General features: G+C 41.7%; 3 protein-coding genes across 16 annotated transcripts in view; 1 reads left to right on the top strand and 2 right to left on the bottom strand.

Moving 5' to 3' along the window:
• Nucleotides 1-9,211, top strand: part of LOC140361152 (uncharacterized) — a 46,073-nt gene extending 36,862 nt beyond the window's left edge. For all 11 annotated transcript variants that reach the window (XM_072446803.1, XM_072446798.1, XM_072446797.1 and 8 more), the window contains one exon: nucleotides 736-9,211. In XM_072446803.1, the coding sequence (XP_072302904.1) occupies nucleotides 736-8,793 (8,058 nt within the window). In that variant the 3' untranslated portion in view covers nucleotides 8,794-9,211. The remainder of the gene's footprint in view (nucleotides 1-735) is intronic.
• Nucleotides 9,212-10,066: 855 nt separating this feature from the next.
• On the bottom strand, nucleotides 10,067-15,344 carry LOC140361151 (uncharacterized). Its single transcript, XM_072446791.1, has 4 exons — nucleotides 15,062-15,344; nucleotides 12,916-13,112; nucleotides 12,640-12,824; nucleotides 10,067-12,217 (listed from the first exon to the last, which is right to left on the bottom strand). Exons 2-4 carry the CDS (start codon nucleotides 13,103-13,105, stop codon nucleotides 11,030-11,032), a joined length of 1,563 nt encoding a protein of 520 aa, XP_072302892.1. The 5' UTR covers nucleotides 13,106-13,112; nucleotides 15,062-15,344; the 3' UTR covers nucleotides 10,067-11,029.
• A 2,016-nt stretch (nucleotides 15,345-17,360) lies between these two features.
• LOC140361150 (RAC-beta serine/threonine-protein kinase-like) lies at nucleotides 17,361-25,313 on the bottom strand. 4 transcript variants are annotated; one of them, XM_072446788.1, is made up of 14 exons: nucleotides 25,148-25,313; nucleotides 23,463-23,613; nucleotides 23,247-23,375; nucleotides 23,068-23,179; nucleotides 22,535-22,685; nucleotides 22,138-22,269; nucleotides 21,990-22,055; nucleotides 21,508-21,576; nucleotides 21,303-21,425; nucleotides 20,826-20,954; nucleotides 20,507-20,721; nucleotides 20,339-20,426; nucleotides 19,264-19,366; nucleotides 17,361-19,186 (listed from the first exon to the last, which is right to left on the bottom strand). In XM_072446788.1, exons 2-14 carry the CDS (start codon nucleotides 23,506-23,508, stop codon nucleotides 19,107-19,109), a joined length of 1,443 nt encoding a protein of 480 aa, XP_072302889.1. In that variant the 5' UTR covers nucleotides 23,509-23,613; nucleotides 25,148-25,313; the 3' UTR covers nucleotides 17,361-19,106. The 4 variants fall into 4 exon arrangements, with proteins under 4 accessions (XP_072302889.1, XP_072302888.1, XP_072302890.1 ...); XM_072446787.1 differs by having other exon boundaries at nucleotides 23,463-23,616; nucleotides 25,148-25,303; XM_072446789.1 differs by lacking the exon at nucleotides 25,148-25,313 and adding an exon at nucleotides 24,992-25,090 and having other exon boundaries at nucleotides 23,463-23,616.
• Between the last annotated feature and the right edge of the window lie 765 nt (nucleotides 25,314-26,078).

The following is a 26,078-nucleotide window of genomic DNA, read 5'->3' as shown; positions in this document are numbered from 1 at the left end:
GTAGAGCTGGACATAAAGAGACAAGAAGTAAAACACCAACAGGACAAACTGCAACAAGAACTAGAGTTAAGACAAAATAAACTAGAGACAGGATTTAAAGAGCTCCAAACGTACAGTCAGCTGTGGCAGCAAGAGAAACAACAACTGGAGGAGCTGAGGAAAGACCTGGATCAAGAAAGGACAGCAACTAAAACTGATCAAGATATCTGTTATGAAGTGAAAGAAAAAATAAAGGAGCACATCAAAGAGCTGCAAGCAGCAAAAGAAACAAATGAGAACTTAAAGGAGGATGTGAACAGGCAACAAAAGGAAACTGCAGAAGCAATGGCCCTCATAAATGAAGAAAAACAGAAACTTCAACAAGAGGCAAGAGAGATGGAGAAGAAAAGACAGGAAGTCCAGCATCAAAAAGATTCCTTGAAACAAGAACTCACAGTCACTACAGAACTAGAGTTGAGAAAAGATGAACTGGAAACACAAATTCAAGAGCTGCAAAGTTCCAGTGATTTGTTGAAGAAAGACAGAAAACTATTGGAAGAATCAAGGATGGACCTTGACAGAAGAAGACAAGAAACTGAAGTTGCCATGAGACTGCTTCAAGAAGACAGGAGACGATTAGAAATGGACAAAGAACAAATCAAAGCATTGATGGATCGGATGGAAATTAAACATTTAGAGACTGAGGCTGCTAAGAAAATCAATGATGAAGAGAAAGATCAACTTCTACAAATGCAGGCAGAACTGGACATGAAGAGACAGGACGTTGAATGCCAAAAAGACCACCTGAAACAAGAACTAGAGCAAAGACAAAACAAACTGGAGACAGGATTTAAAGAGCTACAGACTTACAGTCAGCTGTGGCAGGAAGAGAAACAACAATTTGAAGCCCTAAAGAAAGACCTGGACCAAGAAAGGACAGCAACAAAAACTGCAATAAGCATTATCAATGAAGAGAAAGAACAAATACAAGAGAGCAGAAGAAAATTACAAGCTGAAAAAGAAAATCTGGAAAACTTAGAGGAGAATGTAAAAAAGCAACAAAAGGAAACTGCAGAAGCATTGGCCCTTATCAGTGAAGAAAAACAGAAACTTCACCAAGAGGCAAGAGAGATGGAGAAGAAAAGACAGGAAGTCCAGCATCAAAAAGATTCCTTGAAACAACAAGAACTCACAGTCACTACAGAACTAGAGTTGAGAAAAGATGAACTGGAAACACAAATTCAAGAGCTGCAAAGTTCCAGTGATTTGCTGAAGAAAGACAGAAAACTATTGGAGGAATCAAGGAACGACCTTGACAGAAGAAGACAAGAAAATGAAGTCACTATGAGCCTCATAAAGGAGCAGAAAACACTGCTTCAGGAAAGACAAAAGAAATCAGAAAGTGACAAAGAACATGTAGAAACCTTGATGAAGCAAGTAAAAACGAAAAGTGTGGAGAATGAAGCTGCCAAGAGCTCCATGGATGAGGAGAAACAACAGCTTCTGAAAATAAAGGTAGAGCTGGACATAAAGAGACAAGAAGTAAAACACCAACAGGACAAACTGCAACAAGAACTAGAGTTAAGACAAAATAAACTGGAGACAGGATTTAAAGAGCTCCAAACGTACAGTCAGCTGTGGCAGCAAGAGAAACAACAACTGGAGGAGCTGAGGAAAGACCTGGATCAAGAAAGGACAGCAACTAAAACTGATCAAGATATCTGTTATGAAGTGAAAGAAAAAATAAAGGAGCACATCAGAGAGCTGCAAGCTGCAAAAGAAACAAATGAGATCTTAAAGGAGGATGTGAACAGGCAACAAACGGAAACTGCAGAAGCAATGGCCCTCATAAATGAAGAAAAACAGAAACTTCAACAAGAGGCAAGAGAGATGGAGAAGAAAAGACAGGAAGTCCAGCATCAAAAAGATTCCTTGAAACAAGAACTCACAGTCACTACAGAACTAGAGTTGAGAAAAGATGAACTGGAAACACAAATTCAAGAGCTGCAAAGTTCCAGTGATTTGTTGAAGAAAGACAGAAAACTATTGGAAGAATCAAGGAACGACCTTGACAGAAGAAGACAAGAAACTGAAGTTGCCATGAGACTGCTTCAAGAAGACAGGAGACAATTAGAAATTGACAAAGAACAAATCAAAGCATTGATGGATCGGATGGAAATTAAACATTTAGAGACTGAGGCTGCTAAGAAAATCAATGATGAAGAGAAAGAACAACTTCTACAAATACAGGCAGAACTGGACATGAAGAGACAGGACGTTGAATGCCAAAAAGACCACCTGAAACAAGAACTAGAGCAAAGACAAAACAAACTGGAGACAGGATTTAAAGAGCTACAGACTTACAGTCAGCTGTGGCAGGAAGAGAAACAACAATTAGAAGCCCTAAAGAAAGACCTGGACCAAGAAAGGACAGCAACAAAAACTGCAATAAGCATTATCAATGAAGAGAAAGAACAAATAAAAGAGAGCAGAAGAAAATTACAAGCTGAAAAAGAAAATCTGGAATGGTCAATAAAGGAAGTTACGAGAAAACAAACAGAAGCAAGTGCCGCATTGAAACTAGTGGAGGAAGAGAAAAGGAAGCTTCTAGAACTTAGGGCAGAACTGGAAACCACAACACAGAAAGAGGAATGTCAACAAGAACTTGACAAGTGGCAAGAGCTGAGTGAAGAAAGAGACAACAAGGAACTACAGCTTTTCAACATACTAATTGGCAAGTTAGAACAAAAGTGGCAAATGATACAAAAGGCAGTACACAAATTGCTCATCTCAGACGCAGAGGTGCGAGGGAAAATGGACAACTTACTCCGCCTCATGGATAATATAAAGAAAAGCACTGTAGCAGACATTTTGACTCAAAGAGGTCAACTGAAATGTATTGTTGTCAAGCAACAAAAACAATATGAAGATGGTCTGCAATGGTATAAAGAGAACCTGGATCAGATTAAAAGAGAACATGATGCAGCCACAGACATAATCAGAGCAGAGAGACCGATAGGCAAGATGGGGCCAGAAAGTGACATTGAGAAACAATTATTAGCTCTTACTAATGACAGAGAAGAGTTAAACAGAAGATTTAGTGAAGTACATGAGAAAGAGAGCAAGTTTAGCTATAAAATAAGAACTATTGATACTCTTTGTGACAAGCTTCAGCAACAAAATAAAAAACTACAGGAGGAAATGCAATGGCTGTCCACCAAAATAAATACAAATAAAAGTGGCTTTCAAAGTATTTTCACTGTGCTGCAGCAAGATAGTTATGCCTTAAATGAGCAAAAGGAAAGCCTCATCTGTTACAAGGAATCACTAATTAAACTAAAAGCCAGCATTACACCCATTCTATCTGGAATGTTCAAAGCTAAAGATGAGAAACCTGACATGGAATACAGTTCTGTTTCCGATGAACTCTTTGAGAAAGACAATCTGGACATAAAGAATCAAGAAAAAGAGCGGACCAACACTGACAAATTGGCAAAATATCAACATGATATGAAGAACGAAAAGGATAAACTAAAGAACATGTGGGATCTTCTAACACAAATTAAGAAACAGGTTGATTCACTGCTGGAAGACATGATCACAGAGAAAAGCAAATGTAAAGAGTTAGCGCGGCATTTCCAACTGAAGTGTAAAGAGGTTCAATATTTTACCTCCAAACAAGAACAACCTACACTGGACACAACCCTCCCAACACAACAAGAAGAGCCAAAACAGGGAAGGCAAGAACTGCAGGTTGAACGAGAAGAATCAGGACGGAGGAAGGTATTGAACAAGGAAGCAAGAGAAGAGGCTAAGAATGACCTTGATGTGAAGAGACAGGAAATGGAACAGGAACAAGAACTCAAGGAACTGGAAATAGACATGAGGCGAAAACATATTGATGTAGAATCCAAAGAACTCCAAAGTTCAACTGAGCAGCTAAAGATGGAGAGAAAACAAGTGGAAAAACTGATGGAGGAGGACAGACCAAGACAAGAGACTGTCATGGGCGTGATCGATGAAGAGAAACAAGAGAGACAGTCGATACCAACTGAAGAAGAACTATCTCAAATATTAATGGAGAAATTCAATAGACAAAGACAAGAGACTGAAGCAAGAACAAGTGATATTGATGAAGAAAAACAGTTGTGGACAAAGCTGGAACTGAAGAGACAGGAAGTTGACAGGAGTAAGGAAGGAGAAGCAGCCAGGACAGGGCAAGATGATGAAACATTAATGACCTTTCTGAAAATAGAAAAACAGAAGCTTCACCAGGAAAGTACAGCCTTGGAGATAAAGAAACACAAATTGGAACAAGAAGAAACAAAGTCCATTGAAGGTCCACGAGTTGAAAGACGACAAGTGAAAGAACTAAGGGAGGAATTGGACAGAAAGGTACGTGAGACCACTCTGGACACGATCAGCGTAGAGAAACAGAAGCTTCGCCAAGAGAGGGCGGAGATGGAGGTAACGAAACAAGAAGCGGAACAACAAGATGCTCTTAAACTAGTCCTGAGACAAAATGAACTAAAGGCACAAATGAGAGAACTGCAAATCTCCACCGGACTGCTACAAGCGGAGAGACAACATATAGAAGAGTTAAGGAAGGATTTAGACAGAGGAAGGCATGCGATTGAGGTGGCTGCAGACACGATCAACAAGGAAAAACAGCAACTTCAACATGAAAGGAGAATGTTGGAAACCGGGAGAGAAAATGTGGATATATTAAAAGATGAAATCAACAGAACAGAGCAAGTTGCTGCCGACACAATGGCCGATATCAATGACGGAAAACAGAAGCTTTACAAAGAGAGGACGAACCCGGAAATGGAACAACAATACCATTTGAAACAAGAAGAGTTGGAGACACAAATCAAAGCTGTTCAACCACAAGCAGAAAGACAGCAAGTGGAAGAACTACAGGAGGATTTAGATGGAAAAATACGTGAGACCGACGCCTTCATGAATGTGATCAAGGAAGAGAAAGAGAAGCTTCAAGAGAAAAGTAGAACATTGCAACGTGAAGAAGAACATTTAAGAGTATTAAAGGAGGAAATACAAAAGAAGGAACAAGATGTTGCAACCACAATGACCATTCTCAACGAAGAAAAACAAAACCTTCACAAAGAAAGGACAGATATGGAAATGAAGAGAACGGAGGTGGAAAAACAAGACAATAAGACACGGCAAGAAGATGTTAAACAAGAAGAATTGGATACACAATTCAAAGACATTCAAATATCCACTGAACAAGCTAAAAGACAACAAGTAGTAGAACTAAAGAAGAATTTTGACTCGACAGGACAAGATGCTGCAGCCACGATGATCCTACTGAAGGAAGAACAACAAAAGCTTCAAAAAGAGAGTATGGAGCTGGAAATGAAAAGACGGGAAGTGAAAAAACAAGACAATATGATGAGAGAAGAAAGACTCAAACAAGAACCATCTATACAAAGGAAAGATCAGGAAACCTCCACGGAAGACTTGAGTTCAGAGAGAGGAGAACTGGAGGAACTGAGTAAGGACCTTGACAGGAAACGAGACGAGACTCGAGCTGCGATGAGACTCCTCTATGACGAGAGACATGAGCTTCAGGAAAACAGAAGAAGACTCCCAACTGAAAAAGAACAATCGGGTTTACTAATGGAGGAATTGAGAATGAAAAGGGACAATGCCGCAGCACGCTTGAGTCTCAGTGATGAAGAACTGGCATTGACAAGATATGACGAACTCCAAAGCAGGTGCCAAACTGAAGTGGTCCAGACAAGTTTGAAGGATCTGGAGTCTGCCTGGGAAGACATCAGAGAGCAGAGACGCCAGCTCAGTCTGAAGAACGACACTTTGGACATGGACAGGCTAAAGCTGCAGAAACAACAGGAGCAGATGGACACAGAGCTGAAGACAAGACGAGAGCAGCTTCTCATTGTGAGAGAGCGACTGAGCCACCTGAAAGGTCTCCTCCAACACAAGAGGAGCACATCACAACTACACCTACAGGACATGGACACTCTGAGGCGGCAGCTCACAGCTCTGGACCAGGACAGAGACAAGATGGACGACTGCACTCAGCTGTTGGAGAGACACAAGGACAATCTCAAAGACACACTGTCTCTCTTCATTGGACAAAAGCAACAACTGACAGTGAGCTCAGAAGTGAAGCAGCAGAGACAAGAACTGGGAAAAGAGAGGGACAAGATGGACAGAGAGAAAGAGGAGCTGCAGAAGATAAGAAATGATGTGTACACGTCCATGAGCAGGTTAGGGAAACTATTAGAAGACAACAAAGGAAACAGTGACGCACTTCGAATGACAAAGAATGAACTGCTGAAGGAAACGGAACAAACTGATTTACTTACGATGGAAATAAAAAGAGTGAATGTGCACGTGAAAGATTTTGTTTTTAAGCTTAAGAGTAGACAAGACCGCCTTGATAAGATGACACAAGAAGAGTGTGTCGATCCTCTCAGTCCAGATGACGCTGCACTGGTCAGAGAACAAGATCCCACCTCAGTCTCAGAACAGAAAGAAGAAAGACGCAACCAAAGAGAAGAAGACCTGAAAGTGAGGGAGGACAAACTTGCAAGCAAAACGACATCTATGGTACAACTAAGTATTCGTCTCAAACAATTGACACAGCAGAGCGGTGAAGCTATGATGAAGAAAATACAGCAACTGGATGAAGACAGTAACAAGGTTTTGAAGTTGTGCTTCAAACTAGAGCAGAACTGTGACACTTCATCAAACATCTCCAGAAGACCCAGTAAAAGGGACGCTAAAGAGATGATGAAGCTTGAAGGACAGACTGTAGATAAAGCAACTCAGACAGAAGAGGTTGAGAAGATCAGACCCGACTTTAGAAAATGTGGCGAGAGATTACAAAACCAAACTCAAGATCTGAAGGCAGCAATTGAGTTCTTGAAAAACTCGTTGGAAGCGTTACAGCACAAAAGAAATTATCTTATTTTTATTATTGGTGAGATTGAGAAGGAAAACAGCCGCTTTAAACAGATGGCTGCTTCTGCTCAGAAAAGCAAAGAGAAGCTTGAAACATTAAGAAACATGTTGCAAGTGCAAGAACTGGAATTTTCAAAACAAGGTCAAAGTGAAAATCCGAATAATACTCAAGAATCATACCAACAAATAGAGGCAAGTGCTATTACAAAGCAAACAAGAACATTACAATGGGATCGCACTGAAAAAGCACTATCTAAACTCAGAGAAATGCTGCTATGTTTTATGGCGGTGATGAAGGAAAACATGCTCAAATTCACAAGCGAAGAACAACGAATTGGACAAAAGCAGGAACAGATAAGAACTGTGTTGAAACAAACATTTGCAGAGCTGAATACTCTGAAGGAGGACTTGGCAAGCTGTTGTAACGTTTTTGAAATGGAAAAGACAGCTCTCGTGAACATACTGGAAACTAAAACTGACAAAGTGAGTGACGACTTCTCTATTGTGAAACAACAAGATCTTGAAAAACTCCAAAATGAAAGAGCAGAACTAGAATCACTAAGAGAGACTGTCAAGAAAGAGTGCGGGAAGTTGGAGGCGTTAAAGTCAGACATCCGGTATCAAAATGAGCTATTGCAAAAGACTGAACAAGATTTAAAAGATGAGAGAAATGAGATGGCGATCGGGAAAGCAGGATTACTAAACAAAGAGAAAAGACTCCAGGAAGACACGGAACATCTCAGTCGAATGAAGGAACGTGTTGATGTGGAGAAGGCAGAGCTCTTAAATGAAAAGCAACAGTTCAAAGTGAAATTGTCACTGCTAGAATCTCAGGAAAATCATCTTAAATTGGCAGCAAAGTCTATGGAAGACCTCTCAGTCAAGTTCAAACAAGTGGAAGAAAATATCGAAAGACTGAAGCTGAACGACGTGCACATGCTTCAGTTAAGTAGAGGCTTGGAGAAAAAGTGTGGGGAGCTACAGAAAATGAAAAACACAATTATTTCTCATTATCGTACAATACAAAAGGAGAAAACAAATGTGTGCGACAAAGCTTTGCAAACTGAAGCATCGGCCTGGAAGCAACGGGAAGATGTTGTGGTGCCTGAAAGTGCAAAAATGGAACAGAAGCAAGATGGAATAACGCAAACTCACAATCTTGAGAAGCAGTTAGAAGCATCTGATCGATATAGAATAACCAGGAAGTCTCCCCGGAAAGACCTGGAATTAAAAGAAGATCAGGAATGGCAAACGAAGCAGTCAAGTCAATCCTCGTCACTGGAAAGTTTAACCGTTTACACAAATGAAAAGGTGTATAAAAAAGACTATTTGAGGCAGTTGTGGAAGGAAACAACCAAGGAACGTAAAGAGATTGATCACATGAAGCAAAGGGGGCAGCAGCTGAAGAACAACCTGGAGAAAAGATTAAAAAACATCAATACGTTTGTAAAGAGACCGTGGATACAACAGGAGAAGGATGTATTTCTAACGGTAGAGCGTAAGACGGTTGAAGACAACATGTCGCAGCGTTCTCAGAAACAAGAAGTCCAAAAGGAAAAGTATAGTAAGTTAGAGCGACTCAGTGAGATTGAAAAGATTAACGTCCAAGAAAAGTCGTCCGGGACATCGAAAACGAGGGATAAAGCTAACCAAACATCACAGCTGGACTCCTTCACTGAGCAGGTCAATCTAGGTTCCACCAGTGAAGAGGCTGAAGCACGTGTTGCTGAGCGATCCACTGGATTCCTCTGCCAGATCCAACATTACTGCTGTAGCTGCTGCTGCCACTGCTGCGCCTGCTGCCCACAAGGATGTCCAGAAAACAACAACAACAACACACTCATGGAATTTAATATATGAGACAAAACGTGTGTGTGTGTGTGTGTGTGTGCGTTTGTGTGTGCGTGTGTTACTACAATATGTGTGCTATTACATAAGCGCTACTGTTTTTAGCCTTAATATATTACAATTTAACCCCTTGCTGTTGCCATGGGTCCAGCCCGTGACCATTTGCTGAATGTCCATACCCTCTCTCTCGCTCCCCCTTTCACGCTCTAGCTGTCCTACCGAGTGGGGCCTTACTTCATATACATACATACAGTATAATTGTGACTGTTTGAAATTATAATTTATAAATATGTTTTCTGTTGGTCTTTTACATGGAGCACAAGTACATTAATGCAATAGAATTTCTCAAAGCAGCTTTCTGCAGAGCACAATTTAGACAAAATGCCTCTTTGTAATGAAATGTGTGAATTTAATAAATTTCATATATTGTTCTCAATATTGCCTTGTTGACTTAATATCCATCTATATTAACCCCCTTGTATGGTTGTTATAAGAAGTCAATATTACTTTGCTCACTTTCCTCACATTTATTCCTTTCTCCAGTCTTGTACTTATGTGTCTGCACTCCTGTTAATGGCGATTAATACATTTCTATAAATGGATTTGCAAAAGACAAGTATAAGACACAAGTATCTTCATGAGTCTATTATACACCGGGTAACAGTGCCACCTACTGGAGAACATTTGACATCACCTTACAGCAGTAACATCACCTAAAGATCCACGATCATCTAAGAACCACGATCGTCTAAGATCCACGATCCACGATCGTCTAAGATCCACGATCCACGATCGTCTAAGATCCACGATCATCTAAGATCCACGATTGTCTAAGATCCACGATCCACGATCGTCTAAGATCCACGATCATCTAAGATCCACGATCGTCTAAGATCCACGATCCACGATCGTCTAAGATCCACGATCATCTAAGATCCACGATCGTCTAAGATCCACGATCCACGATCGTCTAAGATCCACGATCATCTAAGATCCACGATCATCTAAGATCCACGATCGTCTAAGATCCACGATCGTCTAAGATCCACGATCATGACGGACAGACTTGAAAATAATCTTGCTCTTAAAACCTTTGCTTCACTATTGTCTCATAAAGTTGCTGTATCTAATTCAGTGGTTCTCAACCTAAACGCTGAGAATCATTGATCTAATTGACCTGATATGCAGTATTATTCCATATTGGTGGTAAGTGGTGGTGGTGGTGGTAGTGGTATGAGGCTTTCACAATCACAACAACTGATTCAGAAAAGTACATACACAGAAGTGGTCAAGAGCAGATTTATTGTAAGTCTGAAAAGCGATGCAGGGCATGTATGTAAAATCCTGATTTAAAGCTAAATTGCTTCTACACACAATGATTATAAAATCTTACAATTTAAGAGAAAAGCAAGAAGCAAACATTCCACACCTTATCCATGCTCACTCCAGACATTCAAAAGGAAGTCAATGAAGAAATCTTAAAGATCCATTGCGCGTCACGTCTAACTACAGTAGAATATGATAATTAGTAAAAAAAACAAGTCATTCAGTAATAATGTACTAAACTACATTGTGCAACATCAGTGTCCTGTGTATTACTCAGTGACAAAACCTTTTCTGGAACTTCATTGGTCACAGCCATCATCATCATCATCATCATCATCAATCCCTCTGATGCATTAGAAGAAGCAGGTGAATGACATCTAAAAAGAAGCGACAGGTACAGTAGGTCCAGCAGTCTGTTCATAATATACTATTTAATACATCCCGCTTCAGCTGATATTTACATACTTCATATTCCCAAGACAATGTAGTGGAGATCATGGGATAATACCACCTAAATACAAATGAGCCAAGAAAATCAACATATCTTACACACTGCGTCCCAGCTGCCTGTAAAAATGCTGCCAGTATATACAGTCACATGACAATCGGTTTAATCTGCATATGTAAGCAAAGACCACTTATCTTAATAGTTGTCAGTCCACTTGCATTACTGGGTTTTCACACCAAACCAGACAACTAAATAACATTATTACAGTGGAGAGCTAATGTCCCTAAAATGTGGCCACCTCATACAGCACACACTTGGTACACGACATTTATGCAATATCAAAGTAGGAAAATATATTATATGATGATCATTACAACCAACCTAACACTCCTTTATCCTTCCACCCAAACATACAACTACAGTAGCTCGATGAGACATTTACGAGCTGCATTTCTCCACTTGTGTGCGCCAAAGCTAGAGCAGATAATCAGGGTGTGTTGAACTCTCCGGCAACATCGTGAGATCACTCCAATCTTTGTCAGTAACGGCTGCTCCGCGGGCCTGATCCAAATCTTCCAAAAGTGCGTTGGCGTGCTCCGTCCCTGCAGCTTCTGGTGAGGGGGCGAACAGAGGAGAGGGCGGAGATGTCCCGTCGTCCATGTTGTGTAGGGATATTACAGTGGGCATCGCGTTCGTGGCGGGATTTGTCTTATCGTCGTCGCTTCTGCTTTGTTGGTTCGTAAGTGCCGTGAGTTGGTTCGAACCCAGCTCTGGGTACGATCCCGACTCGCTCATGGCTTGGACTAGCTTCTCGAGACTTTCTTTGGATCCCGCCTGACTTGCCAGCGCCGCTTGACATAGGTACTGCGTGTGCTGGCGGAGCTGGGCGATCTCCCGCTCCGTCTCGGCGTTCTGCTTGAGGAGTTCCTTGGTGCGGAGTGTGATGGCTAGCAGGCCCGATTGGTTCAGTATCTCGGCGGTGTTGAAAAAGCGACGGTCCCTCATCGAAGTGCTGTCCGGGTTCGGACGGTAGGGGCTGTGCGCGGCCGACGACGACGGCGAGGAAGAGGGAGGAGTGGAGGGGGAGGAGGAGGAGTCAGAGGAGCAGGGAGGAGAGCGAGTTTGTGAGCTGGAGACAGAGGGGGAGCTGATGCTATCCGTGTTAGCGCTTTGCTGCGAGTGGTGGCTTTTCGAGTGGCTTGTAGAATGCGCCTGGCCGGTTGTGGAGTGGTGACTGGACCGGCTTTTACGCTGCGAGTAAGAATGAACCCTGGCATCTTTCTGCGGTTGATGTGGTTTGAGGTGATGCGTAGTGGTTGAAACTGCCTCTCTCTTCTCCTCCTCGGTGCATACTCTCTTGCTCCGACTTTGGCCTTCGCCTCCACATTCTTTCCCGCCGCCAGTTCGTAAACCGGCCTTGCTCTCGTGGCTCTCCTTCCTGGGGTGAGGCGCAATGCGGGGATACGATTTCAGAATGGGCAGGTAAGACTTCTCGTGAGCCTGGTTGCTGCGTGCGGAGCTCTTTTTTAGATGTTTTTGTGATGGGGTGATGGGAGCTGGTTGTTGGATGAGAAGAAGCTGGGTGGGTCCTTTTGCGCCGGTGAGGCCATGCCAGGCTCTACCCCAGGTCAGGGGGTTATGCGGAAGTGGCTCTGGTCTGGTCTGTACCATGAAGATGTAAACCGAGATTTGGGTGATGAGAAAAAGAGAAAAAGAATAGAAGGAGGTTAAAGTCACACGGAGAGAATACCTTCTACTAGAATAAGCATCTTTTGCAATGGCTAACTTTCCTGTTGCAGCCATACACATCACTGCAACTAGTGTGGTTAAAGGGAGTGCAGCAGCAGAAAGATACTATTGCATTCCTAACCCAATATCAGTCTATCCTAAAGAAGCAGTTATTCCAGTTGTATCAGTAATCATACACACATTGATTTGCCTTGTATTGGTTTAGCTTTGGAAAACTATATCTTATCTAAATAGTGAAGATGACTGATGTACAACCATGATCTATTTTGATACCGAGTGCGTGGTCGGCCACGTGGAGAAGGTTGTTTTGATAGTTTTGATAGTCAATAGCTCACCGGCTTGACCATCACGTTTTTGATGACATACACGGGGGTCAGTTCCTTGTATGGAGGCACGTTGTAGGTGGCTGCGTTCACATAGTTACTGCCGTTGTTACTGATGCTGGTGCGTTGCCTCTGTGGTTCACTTGCACTGCTGCGCTGGTCGTCCACATCAGTGTTCACAGAGTCTGAGCCCGCCTCTGTCCAGAACAACACAGGACACACAAGAAAAGTTGAGAAGGAACACCAATGTCCATGTACAAAAGACTTATGAAGGGGAATGCGGTTTACCTGAGAAGCCAGAGTCCTTCTCGGAGTCACAGCGCAGCATGCGGTTGGTCAGGTCAGCCTTCCCAGTCTGCTCTCTGTGGGCGCTACTCTGGGACGCCCGCAGAGTCGCGCTGTTGCTCTTATCCTTGGCATTCTTTGAGGTGTTACGGGAAGCCCGCTCCCCAAAATGCCCCCCCTGTTGCTTAGGCATTCCAGACCTTTGACAACAATAAACATGCATCAATGAAACCTTTTGTTTTGCCATTCAAGATGCATTTTAGGAAATTAGTGTAGGCAATATGACTTCAATGCAACATTTCAAAAATTAGCGATTTGCTTCTAACGGCATCGGATTTCATGTTAAAATGCTTTACAGTAGCCTATAGCTACTTAGAGGTGCACTGCACAGTGCAAGCAAGCGACGCCCGAACTACTTACAGGTCTGAACAGAGGAGAGGCGGCTTCGCTCATGTTTTCAATGTTTTTCAAGGTTTTTATGTGCAATAAAAGCACCTGTAATTAAAGAACTGCTTGATAGAGCCCTTTAATGTCATAGTGTGGAATATTCCACAAAAAACTATAAAATTGCATTTGGTGCACTTAACCAGAAAGGTTAAGATGAGATACTACTACTAAGTGAATGGGGGGAAAATCTTAACTTTAAAGACTTCTACTGTAGGTTACATCAATCTTAGGAAAATGTTCGTATTACAAGTTTTTCATTGTGTAATGTTATCATATACAATTAAGGCATTTTATGCATCATACATGGCCATATTTACATGCATTTAGGTCATATAAATCTGATTAAATTGTTAAATACATCATTTTGAAATTGCGTAAAGTAAATTTGACAAAAAAGTGTTGTGAAAATGTGAGTTAAAACAGTAAAATATCAGGCATAATATAAATCTTTCCATATAATCCGTCATTACCTAGTTAAGTACAAGAATGGTAGGTTTGTTGTATGTTACGTTAAGGTGATCTGTATGTCCCTATGAACAGAAATGCATGTGGCATATAAAACTATGGCTGTGAGTTGATTACATAACATAATAAAACATCTATCTTCAATATAAGAGAGCAAATTGACAAAGAATACATTATTTCCCTGTAGTAGTATCTCACCTTCAGCAATGCACATTAATACATTTTGAAAGGCCTATATACAAATTATGGATTCTCTTTAGATATAAAGGCCTAGAACTTGTGTCTCAACTTAAAATATCACCTATATTTCATTGGAAATCAGTTTGTATTAAATGTGTTGCAGGCCTACTAACTTAAACTTATGAAGTACAACTTATTCTTCTTAGTACGTATGTCTAAGCCATGATTGTATAATCAGGGTTGAGACCATTAGTAAAATTGTAATGCTGCCATGATCAGCACAGGCAGTGGTCAGGGGGCTCATGAGCAGGATCCTGAGAAGGATCCTGGACATGGCCCTGGACATGGTCCTGGACCTGGACATGGTCCTGGACATGGCTCTGGACATGGCTCTGGACATGGTCCTGTGCCTGGACACGGTCCTGTGCCTGGACACGGTCCTGTGCCTGGACATGGTCCTGTGCCTGGACATGGTCCTGTGCCTGGACATGGTCCTGTGCCTGGACACGGTCCTGTGCCTGGACATGGTCCTGTGCCTGGACATGGTCCTGGACACGGTCCTGTGCCTGGACATGGTCCTCCTGTGCCTGGACATGATCCTGGACATGGTCCTGTGCCTGGACATGGTCCTGTGCCTGGACATGGTCCTGTGCCTGGACACGGTCCTGTGCCTGGACATGGTCCTCCTGTGCCTGGACATGATCCTGGACATGGTCCTGTGCCTGGACATGGTCCTCCTGTGCCTGGACATGGTCCTGGACACGGTCCTGTGCCTGGACATGGTCCTGGACACGGTCCTGTGCCTGGACATGGTCCTGTGCCTCGTGTGTAAACAGCACATGGAACACGGGCTGAACTTGATCAGATCCTTCTGGCGGCGCGCCACTGTCCCGCCCCGACACTGTTATGTAACTGTGCTGCTCTGGGAGAAACAGCCTTCTGCAAATGGCACCAACTCATACAGTGTGTTACAATCGAAATATGCCCAGAGCAGTTCATCTCAGAGGCTCCTACACAAAGCACAGACAAAGGCACAAACAGACAGTGTGGTACGTACCTGTTCTACTGCACGTGTAGAGGAAGATGACTTTACTTTTGGCACCAGGCAAACATGGCACACTGGCAGGAAGGCTGAAGCTTCCCCTTCTGGAGTTTTACTCATTCATGTTGCAGTCCAAATCTCTCTAACGGAAGTGATAAAAGTCCTCAGGAGACAAAAATGGATCAAACTCCAGGTAGAAACATGGTGAAGCTGACGTCCACAGCAGAGTCTTCCTCAGAGCCAGTATGGTCATGTTCTGAAAGCATCCATGATGTTCATTTGCTTGGTCCCGCCCACTCACTGTAAATATTCATGAGGCTCGAGCGGCGCTGGCAGCGCGGCGGTGACGCAACCTCCACCTTTCAGCCAATCCCGTGCCGCGACACGTGTGTGGGCGGTTCTGTCTGACAGTCCACGTGAGGAGTGCGTTTACAGCATTTTGACAGTGTCATTTTAAATAATCCACGTCGTGACACAGCGTGGCACAGGAGAACAGCACAAAGACACTTCAGATGCTCTGTATGAACAGGATGGAAGCATTAGCAGGAGGGAAAGAGCTTCCAATGTGGGCAATTTAACTATAGTGACGTTTAATGCGCTGGGAATCAATCATATCTCTGTTAATGCAAACTGAAGTGAACGCTTATATAATAAATACGTTATTAGGCCACAGCGGGCACATTCCATACTGTTGTCATTAGACTCATAATATTAAAAAGTAGCCTATACCCACATATTCACATATAATGTAACAAACATTGTAGCCTGAGCAATAAAAGATGATTACAGTAGATTAGATCATTCCCTGCACACACTTTACGATCATCTGGACTAAGGACCAGTCAAATGAAGGGACAAGCTGCGGTCCCGCGGGGCGTGTGCGTGGGGACACTGACGTGTGCGTGGACATGTGATGTGGAACACGGGCTGCAGACCGCGGGGGGACGCGTGCTCGCTCGCCGGCAGTGAGCACATGTTCTCTGCTGGGAGAGCAGACAGTAAACACACGGGCCGGGCAGGGGAACAGTGGTGTACCTGCTTATGTAACTGTGACGTTCTCCCCTTCATCCTCTAATAGGACTACTCCATGGGGCGTTACTGGAGCCGATGTGAAGCCTTGTGATTGTAAAGTAACTTCACCTAATACCCAAACACGATCACGCATCAGAGACGGTTTTGTGAATAATTTGCATTAGGCCTAAGTGATAAGAGGATAATGCCTAGTGTTGTCTATTCTAGTTTCTGCATATTTTAGAAAGGCTATCAACATTTGCGGACTTGCTTTTCTTTTCAATAGATTACAAATCATTCAATTTATCAACTCAATGAAAGGCTACAGACTCTTGTTGGTTTGGCAATGACAAATAATAGCATTCTGGGGACATTAGTTACAATGAGGGGCAGGAGGACACTGGACATACTGATCTCTCTCACGGACAGTCCTGACCAACTCCACATGACAGAGGAGCAGAGGAACTCTAACCCTTGTATGCAGCTACAGCTACTATGTATGACGGCATTGTTCCTGCCAAATAAATACATTTAAAAAAGACCGGTACTACAGCTCAGCTCCCACAGTGAATGACACAATCACACGCACTAACTCCATACTGCAAAGCTCACGCTTATGTAAGAGGAGCCTAATGTCCATCCAAGCCACCATGTCATCTGTGCACTGCATCACCTCTTCAATGTAGCCAAGGCATGTTTTATTTTGACCATTTCATTTGATTACAAGTCTTTATACTGGTTTGCAGATGTGTTATTTTGTTAACCATCATCGGGTTAAACATTTGTGAATTTCACTCAAAAAAATAATTCAGAAAAACTGGCTTTTGCCCATCTGCAAGTTGGTCTTAACTTCTAAAATTGGACTTCTCAGACACCATCGTCTCTTGAACAGTACCCTTACTTGTTGGTTACTTTTCCCCCTGTGAATAAAAGCTATACTTAATCATTTGAGTTTCATTTGTCTTTCTTGCACATTTAGTTTATTTTTTTTTTATTGTTTATCCTTCAAAACCTACCCTATTTTGTGCATCATTTGTTATTTAATTTATCCCATTATAGTAACTTCAAATTATTCCATATTCCCCATTATTCCCCAAATATCTAGCTGGCATAGAAGGATGAGAGATTTGGTTGTAAAGTCAGTTCACTTTACCATGTAGCGTAACTTAAACTGGAATTGAATCACGTTTTAGTCCTTGGATTACACGTGACCAAAACCATTAAAAGGTGCTTTTGTACATTAGTATGATTCTCCTGTATCACACTGTGTCAAGTTTCTAGGTTACAGAGACACTTCCACACCGACAGTTAAGACAGGTAAAATGTGTATTCAATCATTGCCTTTCAGTTTTACATTCATAGACAAATAGAAACAAATAGTTTGAATAGATAATGTAACTGAAAAACATACATTTCTTTCAACAGTTGTGAATTTTCCCTATTTCAAATCATCTCTGAAGAAGAGCTGGAGGAATAGGAAAGGGGATGGACAGCAATTTGAAAAGTACATCAAAAAACAAAAACGGACATAAATGATTTGAAAACAGCAAAGGCAGCAGAGCCTGTGATCAAGAACAGGACGGCTGAAGCGGCCCCTTTGTATCTCAGCGGCGCTTCAGCGTAGCACCAGTACAATGGTGGGCACATTGTCATTTACAGTATTACATCCAGTATTGCTAATCAATACAGTGCACCCCTTCCTTGTTACTATTTGTTGTGCAGCCATTTATAACAATTGGGGTAAATTGAATCTAATAAAAAGACATCCTCACTAGTCACAATTGCACTCACAAAACACAAAATCTAATAACAGACCATGTTCATAATGTAGGCTCATTTCAGCTAAATTACTTGTAAATTGGAGGCTAATTGCTGTTGTTGGTACGTTTTTTTTTCTTTCTGTGATCAAAATCCTCCGTTAGGAATATAATCAAATACTGATGGTACAGAGAGGCTTGTACCATGATGTTAGGAAATGGCATAAAGCAGTTCATATGAAAATAGAATTGTAATGACCCTGACCATAATCGTATGCATCAGTTTTTGTTGTACGATTAGAGAAAATACTTTCATGACTAGAGGAGAATCACATGGTGCACAGAATACAGCGTTAGAAGACCTACACTGTGAACATGGTCCCATTACAAAATCAGGTCTGCTTTAAATCACGAAGTGCTTATTGACCCTCTAAATCACATGGCTGGTGTTTATCTTGAAGATCAAGAAAGATCAAAGTGTGTCAGAATTAAAACCCAGTTTTTTTACATAGACCCAATATATATATATATATATATATATATATATATATATATATATATATATATATATATATATATATATATATATATATATATATATATACACACCTTGTGTATTTAGCTATTTCCAAAATCCATTATTCGTGGTCACATTTTACAGATCAGTTACAGCGATCACATTCAATGAGTGATTTCCTTCTGTATACAGTTCTGAGGGCATTTATCTTGCATACACACGTTCAGTTTGTTACTTGTTGTTCCTGACAGATTGAGTTAAGATGTGGAAAGGCACTAAACATGAACCTCAACACTGTCATTCTCACCGCTTTAGATTTGATGCCCCAAAACACACGCACACCCACAAACAAGATAGTCACACTGCCGCGCTTGTTCCTCCCTTGTCTACAGTGAGTAAAAGCTAATTCTGAAAAAGAGCACTTGAAAACAGTGTATGGCTTTCAGGAGACCATAAAAAGATACCAGAACTGGTTGTCTGACAGTCTGAAAGAACAGCAGTGCTGTTTTTACCAAAGGCTAACAGAACTTGTGCTGATGACACTGAGGTACTGTAGTCCAGTTTGATACAGTATAGCCAATGTGGCTAGGCTTTGTCCATAGTGTGGACCAACAGGATTGTACAAAATATTAGGCTGCCAGCCTAGGCACTTTAACCTTGCCAGGACTAAAGGTCCGATGGAGATGGTGGTCAGTTCATAGTGGCTGGCGACAAAGGCAGCTGACACGTGGCTTATGTTTGGGTGTGTCAGTGTGTGCGTGTATGTGCTGGTACATCACTCTCTTATGCTGGCAGAATAGGAGAACTGGGGGAAATGTGCTTGTTGTCTTGGGTCCTCACAGTCCAGACTGAGCTCTAGAGAAGGTCACAGACACCACAGGTTAGACAGAAGGACAGTGCACTGACAGCTGCCCGAAAGTCAGAGTACTCACGTTTGTCTGGAGGTGTGAGCGTGATAGTCTGTGCTGTGAACTCCTCGTCAAAGTACCGCGTGTCCGTCTCTGACGACACTTGAGGTTTGAAAATGGGGATAATCTAAAGAGAAAAGAAATGTTCAAATACTGACTGGGAACATGGAACAACCAATACTGGTTGTTCCATGGGGGGACTTAATTTAGCCTAATTTATGGGTCAGGCTGTCCTTTTTTAGATTGAATCTGTCGTACTCTCAGAACTCAAGCTGACAGAGCTCATTCATGTGGAAGAAGGATGAAACGCCCAGCACACCAACAATAAGCCATGTGTGTGTGTAAACCAGGTGTAAAGTGCTATAATAATAGTAATTAAGATGGAAAAGGTGATAATGGCCAGAGAGTTTATTTCAGGTCGATCGTTTCCTTGTTTTGTCTAATATGTCAAATAATTAGACACGTAAGAGTTGACTGAAAACTCATGAGTAAACAGTAAATTCTCATTAAATAACCTAGGCCAAGGTTAAAATTTAGACCTACAATATTGATCTTATTCCACCCCGCCCACTTTCCCCACGTGATCAGTTCTCTTTGTAGATTCATTTCCGGTGCAGTGGTAGCTCTATTGGTATAAAGTAGATTGATTTGTGTAAAATACCCAATGTTCATGATTCATGATTTTCTCTGGATGTCGGCAGCCCTATGTTAACTAATACAACCGGAAGAAGGATCACTTGGTACGGTGGCGCCAAGACGGGCTTCTGGAATAAGGCGGATATGATCCAAACATGACAAATGCCTCGTCTTAGTCCATATAAGCTTCCATAGGAAAATATAAGCAGGTTTAGAAAAACAGTGCATAGAAGGTTTGCTGGATACTGTTTGAACATAGTTATAAATATGGATCAGGCACTATATTAATTATTCATTCTTTCAAAACCCATTTCTCCACGTACGTGTTTCTTTTAACTGTAAATTAAAGCTTTTAACAGGTGTAAATGAAACAAATAAAACTGCTTTCACCCCTGGACACAACATGTGATTGGGTGAGGCTTGAACTTTCACAATAAAGAAATCAAAACGGTTTAGATTATACCTTCTTCTGTAAGAGATCCTGCCAGTTAATGCTGACAAAGAAAACGTGACCCATGACGTCTTTAGCATCGTTGGGACCCCCACCTAACCTGTTGTGCAGACAAACAAACATTGTGTCACTTTTATAGTTTGACACAGTAAAAAAAGCATTCTCTGTTAAATGTTAAACCTCTGCTTGGGGTCTTTCTTGAGCAGGCCGGCCAGAAGGGACTTGGCCTCTGGAGAAAGATTTCTGGGGAAGCGGATCTCCTCCATCAGGATGAGCTCAAACAGACGCTCGTGATCCCGGTTATAGAACGGCAGACGACCGCACATCATCTCATACATGACCACGCCCAGGCCCCACCAGTCCACTGCACGGCCGTAATCATTGTCCTCCAGAACCTGAGCATCCACGGCAGAGTAATCCATACATTTCTCTCACAAACAGCAGTAATAAAGAGATAATATGACGTATGGCAGATACAGGTACAGGATGTATGACTTACCTCAGGCGCCAGATACTCAGGAGTTCCACAGAAGGTCTTCATGGTGGTGTCAGAGGTAATGCCCTCTTTACAAAGGCCAAAGTCTGTGATTTTGACGTGTCCATCTTTGTCCAGCATAAGATTTTCCAGCTGAAGAAAAACAAAACTCCATGAGACATTTTCTGATTTTACAGATGATCACACTTCTTACTGCCAATTAAAAACTGGTTTTGTTCAGAAAGTCTATATAAAATTATTTTTTCCACCAGTATTTTAGCATAGACTATATATATTTTTATTGTTTTATGTTGCACCTTACAGTCAAAGCAAATCCCTAGTTTGTGAGTTTTGATCACTGACAATGGCAATAACACTTTTCTGATTCTGGTTAACACAATGTAATGAGTGGAATCTTATTTATTGCGCAACAAAAATACTCCATATGTGGTCACAAGCCTTTCTTTAAATGGACATAACAGTAAAACAAGTGATGAGCACCTTGAGGTCCCGGTAGACGACATCCTGTGAGTGAAGGTATTCCAGCGCTGATACGATCTCCGCTCCGTAGAAACGAGCCCGATCCTCGGTGAAGACCCGCTCGCGTGACAAGTGGAAGAACAACTGAAGGAGCAGATGCAGTTCAACACTTCTGACACAATCTATGCATGAACGTGCACGCAGAGATGTCGATATGAAGGCTCACCTCGCCTCCGTTGGTATACTCCATGACAAAACACAATCTATCGTGAGTTTGGAAGGCATATTTCAGTGTCTGAGGAAGAGAATAGTACCACTTTAAGAACTAAGAAGTGACAGCACGTGAAAAGTTGTTTTGCCCAGTTAAGTGCTTAGATATGCATCTCTACAGACAGACAGCTTTAAACACATGGCTCAGCATGTTGTGAGGAGGCATCTGTGGTACATAGAGGCTTAAGAACAAACTCCTATCTGGCCCAATCTTAAGTAAACAGGGCATAATTATATATTTTTGGCATTTTTTGGCGTTTACGGACGTTCTTAACATGTAACGTGCTTGAATTAGAGGCTACCACTACAGGAGTTCAACACTGACCAGAGGACCATATCCAGACGATACGATACGAATCCCAATACAGGGTCCATGAGACAAGACTACACTAATAGTGGTGTTGTTATGGAGATGAGAGGAAAGGCTGCAGTACTTACAGTGAGAAAAGGGTGACGTGTGTTTTGTAAAACTCTGCTCTCTGTAACCGTGTGGGCAACCTCATCCTACAAAGAAAAAGAGCAAAGAACAGCAAGTTGTTTAGCATTCATATTAACATGAGCTCACCAAACTACCATAAAAACTTACCTTAGCTATAATTACTTCTTTGCGCAATATTTTCATGGCATAGTGTACTCCAGTAGACTTTTCCTTGACAAGAATCACTTTTCCAAATGTCCCCTTACCGAGCAACTTTAGATATTCAAAGTCACTCATGTTCTATAAAATACAAATACATTTAGGAAGAGGGGTCGAAATGTGAAGTATACTAATTAAGATGCAATAAAACAAGTTGTATTATATCAAATGTGAAGTATACTAATTAAGATGCAATAAAACAAGTTGTATTATATCAAATGTGAAGTATACAAATTAAGATGCAATAAAACAAGTTGTATTATATCAAATGTGAAGTATACAAATTAAGATGCAATAAAACAAGTTGTATTATATCAAATGTGAAGTATAAAGTTGTATTATATACCACTTTATTGCGACTCTTGGACATAGCCACTTCCATCTCTTCCAAACTGCACTCGCTCGGTGAGCCAAACACGTCCATAGGCTCCTCCTCTTCCTCCTCACGCATCTTTAGGTTGTTGGCCACGGACTGAATTGCCCGCATCCATTCTTCTCTGAAAATTAAAGTTCAGATATTCAGGACAGAGCGAGAGGAGGGGAAAATGTACCAACCATCAGGGCCGGGCAATAAGACAAAAACAATAACAATACATCACTTTTTGTTTTCACTGATTTTTCTGTCTTATTAAAAAACAAAAAGAACAAATAAACTGCAACCTAACTAACATAGAAGTACAGGCTTTTAATAAATGCCCTTAAACACAAAACAATTGTAAAATGTCTTCCTCTAAAGTCTGAACTCCGCTCCAAACCACATGCTTTAAAACAATCATAATAATCATCATAAACCCCAAATGACTGAAATACCATCTTGGTTCAAACTTGAACAGTTGCACAAACCTACTGATCATAGTTTCCTAACTAAACACCACACACCTCTCCTCATTAGTGTCCACGTGAAAAGTGCGTTCGATGAAAGTAGTCCACTGAAGGCAGCGGATGATAAAAGTATTTGGCTTGGGTCGTTCGGTCTTCATTAACTGGCATTCTGCAAGAACAAAAACATTACTACTCGAACATTCAACTCAACTAACCAACCAACTTTAAAAACATACGTGCTACGGAGAAGTTGTTGAGAGGTGGAGAGCTCTGATCGTTGAGGTCCGGTTTTTCTTTGTAGCCGATAAAAGAACCGTCACTTTTTAAAATGAAATATCTGGGCCTCCATGTTTTGATGTATTCACCTGGAATTATGCAAAAACAAATACTCATATAAACATTACACTGGAAACACTAAAGAAAGAATACATTTGAATTCCTTGGCCTTTTACCTCTCTTCTGGAGCCAGCCCTCTCTCACTATACTGACTTCATTCATGGTGAGAGATGTTTTTAGAGAGGGTGAGGAACGGGAGGACGGGGAGGGGAATGGTGAACTTTTACTTGGTGGGCTCAATTCTTACTCCTGGTCATCAAATGTCACCTGCTGAACAAGAGAGACAGACATTAATTTAGCTTGGACTGACAGAAGAGGCCCAGTATTTGCCTGAATGCAAATGACTCGACGCACTTCGCGATTTAGCTGCCGGTGCGCCCACAAACAGACACACTATACAAGACACACTATACAACAACATACTATACATTAGAGCTCGAGCAGTGGGGGGGGGGGGGGGGAAACATCAAATTGTGCAAATTGTGATTTATTATTTTTCTTCTGTCAAGATTTGTAATTTGTGATTTAATAATTGGGTTTTGTTCAAGGTTCATATTTTAAATGTGTCCAGGAGAATTAACAAAAGGACAGAAATATGAACTGACAAGCGATGCATTTCAGAACATGTTTGTACAGATCTAAACTACAGTTAACCATTTTTATGCAGAGGACGACATGATATTTTGTCGTTTGTGGAGGAAATTATGACGTGAAAATGCAGCAAATTGCATCCATACATATATATTTTTTTACATTTTATGAGTTAAGAGTCAATTGAACAATAGGCTACAACTTAAGGTGCACTATGTAACATTTCTGGTCAGGGTTCAGCATCTACTTGTAACCATAGTGATGTTATTGCTTGGCCTGGAACGTTCCAAAATGTGGCATTAGACGTGTCTTTCATGCATTCATTTCAGCACTTAAACATTCTTGAATATTGTGTATTCTTACAAGGAGCAGGGTCGCCATGCCACTGATCTGACCTGTAACTTGACCTGGTCGCGTCACCTGTTTTTGTCTCAGTTTAATGCCATGCTGTGGAACGTTCTACGCCAAGCAACAACATCCCCGATGGAGACAAACACACAGTTCCACAGTGCACTCTGGAGTTGACCGGAACGCGCACAGATCCACGTTAGATCGTACCAAACACGGGGGAAAGTGTGTGTAAAATGGCAGTTGTTTGTTTGCTCGGGTCCAGCTGCATTTATCAGCGTGAGTTAGCAGCACGCAGCCGCTGACAGCAGCTAGCATCGAGCTAACACAACTGGGTTCACTTTTAACAGATGCGTTAGAAGAGGTAAATAAGCACAATAACCACGAGCACAGCCGAGTTCAAGTGTAATTCTGAGGAACATGTGCACTCGAACATGGAGGAAGAGGAAAGACTTTATAAAACAAAGCTTTGTTCTCACGTTTCCACTCTCGTCTCGCTTGGTGAACCTCGGTTACTTGTAGTTACTCATTAGTGAGATATTTTCAAGTGAATGTCGCATATTACTGCTTATTTTCACACGTTGGACTGATAAATGCCAGGCGGCCGCTTCTTACACAGTTGATAGGAGCCCGTGGCAGAACTTCGGCACCATAAGCTTTACCTTATCAGTGCAAATGCGGGTTTATTATTAGTAAACAGTCTGACTTTAGCGATCTTGTCTCTTGAACTGATGCAGCCCTGCTACCAGCGACTGCAGGCGATTTCAGAGCCATGCACTACACTTTAACTTTCATCCACTTGCAGAAATCTATTTGCACAGCGTGAGAAAGAAGGAAAAGCACTTGTTAGGGTTGAACGTACATGTAAGCCGCTGTTTGGTCCACGTTGGTGCAGTTTTGGAGCAGTTTTGACAGGCTGGATCAGAGCAGGATCAGAGCTGGAACAGAGCAGGCCCAGGACACATCCACCAGGAAAAAACACCACTCTCTTCTTCAGTGAGACACGGCAAAGGTCGCAGCATTGTGTCGTTACAGCGCCACCCAGTGGCCAGAGCGCGCACTGCAGGAGCGCTGCAGGAGAGCGGCGCTTTCCTTTTGTTTCAAAAGATTAAAGTTCATTTATTCAATCCCTACTGAGATAAAACTGTTTTCCAGAAGATGTTTTCAGAAAATACACACCAAGTGCAGGTGCAGACAAACACACTACAATGACTACACACTCTACAGCTCAGTGATGAGTGTAGCAAAAAATATCTGTATTGCTGGGTTTCAGATGACATTACAACATTCTATATGCCAATAATATTTAATACAGATTAAACGCAACTAAATGATTTATTATATGATATTTACCTAGATATTTCAAAGTACAATTTAATCAAAGGGGAAATGTGGCTTCTGCACCGATCAGGGACTAAAATATAGCCACATTCTACAATCTGAAACCCACCAATGCCTCTTTGAAATCAGAATCAGAATCAGGGGTTTATTGCCATTGTCAAAGAACAAAATTAACAAACATAGGAACTTGTGTGTGGTGTGTGGAAGAATGACTTCTGACCATAGATGTTCCCAAAGACAAAGGGATACAGTTGATTATTATCTGAGATTAAAACCTGATGAACATGCTGTTTCAAATGTCTCTGCATTACATCTGAACAGTGTAGTACAGCGGTGGATACAGCTAGGAAGTCTGCAATGACGTTGAAATGCTGTGTTAAAAAGTCTGTCCACAGGCTCCAGCGCATCGAGATGGATGAGAGGACAGGGACACGTACAGCCTGATTTTGTTA

This window comes from Eucyclogobius newberryi, unplaced genomic scaffold (assembly GCF_026437365.1).
Source record: "Eucyclogobius newberryi isolate DKJ021-1_F unplaced genomic scaffold, fEucNew1.0.hap1 SCAF_15, whole genome shotgun sequence".
NCBI classification, from domain to species: Eukaryota; Metazoa; Chordata; class Actinopteri; order Gobiiformes; family Gobiidae; genus Eucyclogobius; species Eucyclogobius newberryi.
The sequence above is the reverse complement of the archived record's forward strand: the minus strand, read 5'-3'. Positions and strand labels throughout refer to the sequence as shown.

What these genes read in the sequence shown, in the direction of transcription:
- LOC140361151 (XM_072446791.1), bottom strand. Translation starts at nt 13,105, where the DNA reads ATGCCTAAGCAACAGGGGGGGCATTTTGGGGAGCGGGCTTCCCGTAAC. An exon ending in GAAGGACTCTGGCTTCTCAG is followed by an intron (nt 12,825 to 12,915) that starts GTAAACCGCATT and finishes TGTTCTGGACAG; the next exon opens with AGGCGGGCTCAGACTCTGTG. An exon ending in AAAACGTGATGGTCAAGCCG is followed by an intron (nt 12,218 to 12,639) that starts GTGAGCTATTGA and finishes TTCATGGTACAG; the next exon opens with ACCAGACCAGAGCCACTTCC.
- LOC140361150 (XM_072446788.1), bottom strand. Translation starts at nt 23,508, where the DNA reads ATGAATGAAGTCAGTATAGTGAGAGAGGGCTGGCTCCAGAAGAGAG. An exon ending in CAACAACTTCTCCGTAGCAC is followed by an intron (nt 23,180 to 23,246) that starts GTATGTTTTTAA and finishes TTGTTCTTGCAG; the next exon opens with AATGCCAGTTAATGAAGACC. An exon ending in TCGTCTACCGGGACCTCAAG is followed by an intron (nt 20,955 to 21,302) that starts GTGCTCATCACT and finishes GTTTTTCTTCAG; the next exon opens with CTGGAAAATCTTATGCTGGA.